This window comes from Eptesicus fuscus, chromosome 20, assembly GCF_027574615.1.
Source record: "Eptesicus fuscus isolate TK198812 chromosome 20, DD_ASM_mEF_20220401, whole genome shotgun sequence".
Lineage (NCBI taxonomy): Eukaryota > Metazoa > Chordata > Mammalia > Chiroptera > Vespertilionidae > Eptesicus > Eptesicus fuscus.
Window position 1 is genome coordinate 28875264 of NC_072492.1, and position 6857 is coordinate 28882120.

Genomic DNA, 6857 nt, shown 5'->3' on the forward strand with positions numbered 1-6857 from the left:
CTTCGATAATTTTGCTTCCTTAAAAAAAGCACACCAAAGACTAATGCCAAAAAGCCCATTTGAAGAGTCATGGCCTAGCAGTAAAATCATTACTAAGAGTTTTAATGTAGAAGACAATACAATACTATGTACATCGAAATCAGATCACTTAAGTGGGATTTTTACTGTGCAAGAGCCTGTCACTGTGTCCTCAGTAATTATACTTATGCAGTGAGAGCTGTAGTATTAAGATGGACAATATAGAGGTACCCGTGTGGCTGTGACATTTCCAGATAATTGAGCCTCCCCGAGGGTAGGTGGTTTTCTGTAAGGCATAGGCCCTAAACGCCCAAGATCCTTCAACGCCTCTCCGAGGCGCGTGCTTTGGCAAACGCAGCGTCTCCGAAAGAGATAGGGTAGAGGAAAACGGTTCAAAAAGGAAGGAAAGCCTGGGGAAAGGGGCTCAAAGTGGGTACAGAGCGCTAGGGGCCTGCAGAGGTTACCGGGGGACCCACTGCAAAGGCTAGTTGGTGAGGCCTGCCGGAGAAAAGGCCTCGCCTAGGAGTTGCAACACACTCTTTCTCCAGTGCGCAGCGCTCGGCCTGGGGGAGGGGGAGGAGGGAAACAGCTGCCAGAGAGCGGAGAGCCCGACCCGGCCCGCTCACCGTGAGGGTGTCGTCTATGTAGAGGGGAATCTGCCTCCTCTCGAAGGGGAACTCCTCTTCCCCGTCCCTGCACACAGCCACCAGTCGCGCCATCGTCCCTGACGCTGCCGTTGCCACCGTCACCACCTCCTCCCAGCTGCCGCCGCTGCTGCTCCTGCTGCCGCCGCCGCCGCCTCCTCCCAGCTCCTGCCTGCAACAGCCAAATGCCGCGAGCTTCAGCACCCGCCGCCGCGCAGCACATTCGCCACGGGGGGGCAGGGAGAAAAGCCGGAGGGGACTGGAGAGTCAAGCTGCGTTTCCCATCACCCGATTCCACACACGCTCATCCAATCAGCGCCGAGCGCGGACGGGACCCGCCCCCTCGCGCCGCGGGCCCTCCCAGCCCCCCCCCCACCGCGGCCGGCCTCCAGTCAGGGTCCAAAGGAGAGGCGGAAGGGACTCCGCGGCCTCGGGGCCTCCCCGGCCCGTCACCGGGGCCCCGGCTCCAGGACCATCACCCCATGCCCGCTCCCCGCCTCCGGGGAGCCCATAGCTGACCCCGTTCTCCCCCTTTCTGGGCGCGCCCCGCCCAGCCAGTCCCCTGGGCTGCAGTTGCCCAGTGCGACCCCGCCCCTGGGAGGGGTAGACCCCGCCTCGGCTCTGCGGAGTCCGAGGAGGAAGGTTCAGACCCTTTCCTCACCGTTCTCGGAAGAGGCCTCTGGGCTCTGACCTTCACCGTTTCCGTGGTCGCCTCCCTGACCCCCACCTTTGCTCCCCGTTACCGGCTGACGAGGCCCGCGTCAGGACCAGCCTGGGCGGGGAGTGCGGCGCCGAATGCCGTTTCCCCTCCGGTATCCGCCGCTCGCGCCACGGGGAGTGGGGGAGGGAGGGCGGGGGACTGGAGGAGGGTGGGGCCAGGAGGGGCGGAGAACGCCGGGCGGGGCTCCTCCTCCTCTCGCGAGACTGGACACCCCGGCGCTGCCGGCTCTGCAATTTCAAAACCCTAGTGGCGGGGTTGGGGTGCCCCTCAGGCAGTCTGGAGCCGGTGGCCGGCGCCCTCCCCCCTCGTCTAGCTACTCAAATAAATCTGCAACAGGACTGCCAGGGGTGAGTGAGTGGGCCTCAGCCTCTGGCCCCTGCCGCGCCGGCTGGGAGCCGCTCTCCCGAGGACCGACGGGCGGAGGGAGCCGAGCGGAGCTGACTCGGGGCCCGAGGACCTGGGTACGTGGGGAGGAGCCGAGGCTTCCGAAACCCGAAAGGCGGGAATAAGGGCAGGAGAGACGAGCGTCTGCGGGCTGAGAGACACACACGCTGGGCTGGGCTTTCCCAGACACCCCGATTAACCAGGAGCCAGCCGCCTCACTGCTCCCCAAAGACTGCGCTGAGATCCCGCCGAGCAGCCGCCGGTTCTTAAGCGCTGAGTTTTTTGTTGTCGTTGTTCCACTTAAGAGGCAAATAGACGCCCCTGTGAGAGTGGCTTGAGTTCGGGCCAGAGGAACTAACAGGGTTGGGTTAATATTAACTCAGGGACGCAGACAGGACACCGGTCCCCTTGGGCAAAGTACTGGTCCTGGCCAAAGGCTCCCCCTTCTCGCCCTCCGGAGGAGCGGAGCTGCCGGAAGGACAGTTCATCTGCACTCCTGGTGCCACCGGGTAGTCACTTCCTACCCCGAAGGCTTTGAAGGCCTCTTACAAAGCCAAAATAATTGCTGGGAAGTATTTTGCCTAGGGAAAGTCTTGCCGATTTTAAGGTTAAATCTAGTTGCTGCTCTTACAACAAATCCTGATAACATCTGTATTTCCTGGGAGAATAGGCTGGAGCTGTGATACCGACCTTTAAAAAATATTTTGGTCATTACATGCAGTCTTAGAGATTCACAACAAAACCCCATAGTGCATCCTTAGCCATGTTGACTAATGACATTGTGTGGTCACTGTTAGTGCAGGTGACATAATAAACCGGAAGAACCATTGTTCAGTCCCAAAAGTGTGTGTTTCCATTAATTATTTATGTCTTTTGGCCATGTCAGGAGAGCAAAACAGTGTGGTGGTTAGCTTAAATCCAGTAGGTAACTGGGATATGCATGCAGCTTCTGATAGGTTAGACCACATAGCCAAAATTAGGGCATTTTTAGAGAATCTTCTGTTTTATGTCAAAACAATCCTAAGGAAAAAAGAATACCGTGGCTTTTAAGATCTAAATGTGCTCCTATAAAGACTATAAATTCATATAAGAACTGTATACCTTTTAAACTTTCTTTGAATTATGGTTAGTAAAGAACATTGAAAATTAACAAGCTCAAAAAGATAATAGGTGTTAATTTTAATAACTTTTGTAACTGAGTACACACTGGTAACTAATAAAGAACAGAGAATTTAAATGGGGATTTAAATATAAGAAAAGGATTTAAAATCCAAATATAAAACATAAGGAAACCACAACAATCTCTTTCCATCTGAGATTACCTGGTTTGGATTTGTCTTTTGATTGTCATGTAGATCTACTAAACACATGCTTACTACCTTTGGACAATGTTTCACATACTATAGGTACTCAATACTTATAAGGCTAAAAAGGTGGATAATTTGCTACCTAAGTTGCTTTCTTAAAGAGGTAAGGAGATAGCCTGGATGCTACAAATATCAAAATCATATTATAAAATCATATTGAAGGAAAATGTTTAGAAAGTTATTTCATTGCAGAACAACTTCTAGAAGTTTTAACTATGTATCTTCTTAGTTTGAGTAGGCACTCATTTTTATTTTTCAGTTAGTCTATCTTCAGCAAATATTTCATGACTAAATATCTGCTTTTACAGAGCTTATCTCTAATTGGCAAAATCAGTGATTACTATATTAAAAAACCTATCATTGCCTACTTTTAAATTTCAGTATTGGCATTGTGAAGGGCAAGGTCGAAGGATTTGAAATACTAAGAAGGAGAAAGCAATCAACAATTATTGCTGGTACCTAATAAAGAACACTTAGAATGAAAGAGATGTGATAAATTATCAGCAAAATGCCATTCTTTTTCTTCTTAGATCCCTAATGTATGAGAGCCAGTTATAAAACAGTCATAAATGAGATATGACTGTTCTCCAAGCCATCTGGGTTTAAAAGACTACAGATTTATTCCTTATTATTTACCTTCATAAACTAAAGAACAAAGTATTTTTTGTATGATGTATACATGTACAACATTGATGTTTAATAAAAATAAAACTGGGTGTCATCTAAACACAAAGCTACTGATACATATATAATATATATCCTCTTTATAATTGTGTAAAATTAAAGTCATGGGAATGACTCACTTTCTGAAATCTTAGACCAGATTTTATGCTTTTTTTCTTTCCCTCTTCCTTCTCTGGCCTCAAATATTGATAGTTGAAAAGAAAATTGAGTTAATCATAATTGTCACTATATTAAACATGTTGTTTTATGTGGTAAAATCAATAGCAGAATGTTATTATTTAAATTACCATGGTTGTCCAAATCTGTAAATTGGGTTTTCTTTTTTTTTCTTTCTTTTTTTAAAATATATTTTATTGAATTTTTACAGAGAGGAAGGGAGAGGGATAGAGAGTTAGAAACATCGATGAGAGAGAAACATCGATCAGCTGCCTCTTGCACACCCCCCACTGGGGATGTGCCCACAACCAAGGTACATGCCCTTGACCGGAATCGAACCTGGGACCCTTGAGTCCGCAGGCCGACGCTCTATCCACTGAGCCAAACCGGTTTCGGCTGGGTTTTCTTTTTAATGAGCTAACAGTGGTAAATTCTGTTGTCTATCAAAAGTAAGAGACATACTATTTTCCCCACGTACGTTTTTTTAAAGGGAAAATGTCCACAAGTTAAAATGTAAAACCCTTGAAGGCAGGGACTTTTGTCTTATTTTCTGTTCTTTCCTGGCACTTACCTGTACCTGTTACTTTGGAGCTCAATAAAATCTTTGTTGAACAGTCTTTTGCTCTCTCTTCTGTAAAGTCAGAATGGTCATTTTTTACTAAATCTTGTTATGAATACAATTTCATTAGTTTTCTCTTACATGAATATCATAATTGGAGGTGAAAAACACACATGGTACACTTTGTAGTTTTAAGTTATGATTCAGTATCTGTAACTGTGAGACATAAACTAAAAGTTATTTACGACCTAGAAAAGAGTGAAGGGGCAGTTACAAGCAGCAACAGACCAGTTAGACCACATGCTCATTAAGTCATCAAGTAACGTAAATTACTCTGTGTGTGTGTATTTATTTTTAGAGAGAGAAGGGAAAGGAATAGAGAAAAACATCCCAGATCAGTTGCCTCCTGCACGCCCCCTACTGAGGATCGAGCCCACCACCTGGGCATATGCCCTACCTGGAAATCAGATAGGCAACTTCTTGGTTCCTGGGTCAACTGACAACCTCTGAGCCACACCAGCCAGGCATTAAATTACCCTTTTTGAAATGAGAGAATTTGGAGGGCCTCTTAGCCCTCTTCTGAAGGCTTTCAACATATAAATTGTGGGGGATTAGTCCTGTGACGGACATAGCAGGAAAACCAATCACCTTTCCCAGTCATGCTTAGTTTATAATATTAAATTTCAAGTCTTTTTCTTTGAAAATAAAATCTAATTTTTGTTTTTATAACTATTTAACCAACATACTGATTTAAGGGGGAAAGTCCTTTCAGTAATAGATTACTTCCAAATATAATGTATTATAGTTAGCAAATGTAAAATGGCACATAAATACTAAATTAGCCATCATCAATGTAACATACTAAAGTAATTAGTATAGTAGTCATAGCTAACAAATCATGGAACAAAATTAATTTTGAACTAATTTAGAATTGGAAAGTGATTTTTTTTTTAATCTTAGATTTCAAACAGCAACTTCAAAGGTCTGCTTAGAGTTTTTAAAAGACAAGCTCTCACCCTGGCTGGTGTGGTGCAGTGGTTAGAACGTCCTCCCATGCATGGAAGGGTCAAAGGTTCAATTCCTGGTCAGGGCACATACCCAAGTTGCAGGTTCCATCCGCAGTCTGTGCTAATTACATCAAACAATTCTGTCTATTCTTAGGAGCATTTAACTGCTTTCTGACTTTATAGTATACTAGAGGCCCGGTGCATGGGTAGGGTCCCTAGGCCTGGCCAGTGATCAGAGCCGATCCCGGCCTTCCTTCCCTGGCTGCCAGCTGCTGGCTGGGGCCTTCCTTTGTTACACACCGCCCTCTGGTGGTCAGCACACATCATAGCGAGTGATCGAACTCTTGGTCAAACTCCTGAGGGAACAATTTGCATGTTAGCCTTTTATATATATAGACTAGAGGCCTGATACACAAAATTCATGCAAGAGTAAGTCTTCCCCTGGCTGCTGGCACCGGCTTCCCTCTGGCACCTGGGACCCGGGCTTCCCTCACAGCCCCAGCTTTGTCTGGAAGGTTGTCCAGAAGGATGTCTGATCTAATTAGCATATTATACTTCTATTATTTACTAGTATCTCTGCGCACAAATCCATGCGCCAGTAGCTCTCTGCAGGGCCTGGCTGCTCCACGCCCACTGCCCAGAGGCTCTCCGCGGCCCAGAGGTCCATCTGTGGCCGGGTGCAGAATGCTTGCCTCATCGCCAGGGCGATGACGCAAGCATTCCTCCCCCACCCTGGCCGCTCTGTGCCCGCTGCCCAGAGGCCCTCTGTGGCTGGAGTGGAATGCTTGCCTTGTCACGGCGGCAACAAAGCGAGCATTCCACCAGGCTGCTCACGCTGCCCGCTCTCAGCAGCTCCCTCCCTCCCACGCCTGGGACTGGGGAACTCCGGTGAAGCTGAGGACTGGGCGCCACCATATTTGTGACGGTTAATTTGCGTATTACCCTTTTATTAGATAGATTAGTACAGTATTTGATTTTAAACACTTGCTTTCTCGTATTTAGGCTTTTATAAAAAACTAGTGTCCCGGTGCACGGATTTATGCACATTGAAAGGAATTAAAAGAAATATATTTTTAAAAATATATTTTATTGATTTTTTTACAGAGAGGAAGGGAGTTAGAAACATCGATGAGGGAGTAACATCAATCAGCTGCCTCCTGCACACCCCCCACTGGGAATGTGCCCGTAACCCAGGTACATGCCCTTGACCGGAATCGAACCCGGGACCCTTGAGTCCGCAGGCCGACGCTCCATCCACCGAGCCAAACCGGCCAGGGCTAAAAGAAATATTTTAATATCGCTATTCACGTCTTGCTA

The 6857-nt window shown here is 47.1% G+C and overlaps 1 protein-coding gene across 7 annotated transcripts in view; it reads right to left on the reverse strand.

Annotated features, from left to right (window-relative positions):
* GGNBP2 (gametogenetin binding protein 2) overlaps positions 1–1484 on the reverse strand; it is a 28526-nt gene extending 27042 nt beyond the window's left edge. For 2 of the 7 annotated variants that reach the window (XM_028157542.2, XM_028157540.2), the window contains exons 1-2: positions 1324–1482; positions 645–834 (exon numbers count right to left, since the gene is read on the reverse strand). In XM_028157542.2, coding sequence (XP_028013343.1) covers positions 645–737 — 93 coding nt within the window. In that variant the 5' untranslated portion in view covers positions 738–834; positions 1324–1482. Of the gene's footprint in view, positions 1–644; positions 835–1323 lie in introns of all 7 variants that reach the window. The other 5 variants (XM_008149507.3, XM_008149506.3, XM_028157545.2 and 2 more) reach the window with 4 other exon arrangements.
* Positions 1485–6857: the final 5373 nt, after the last annotated feature.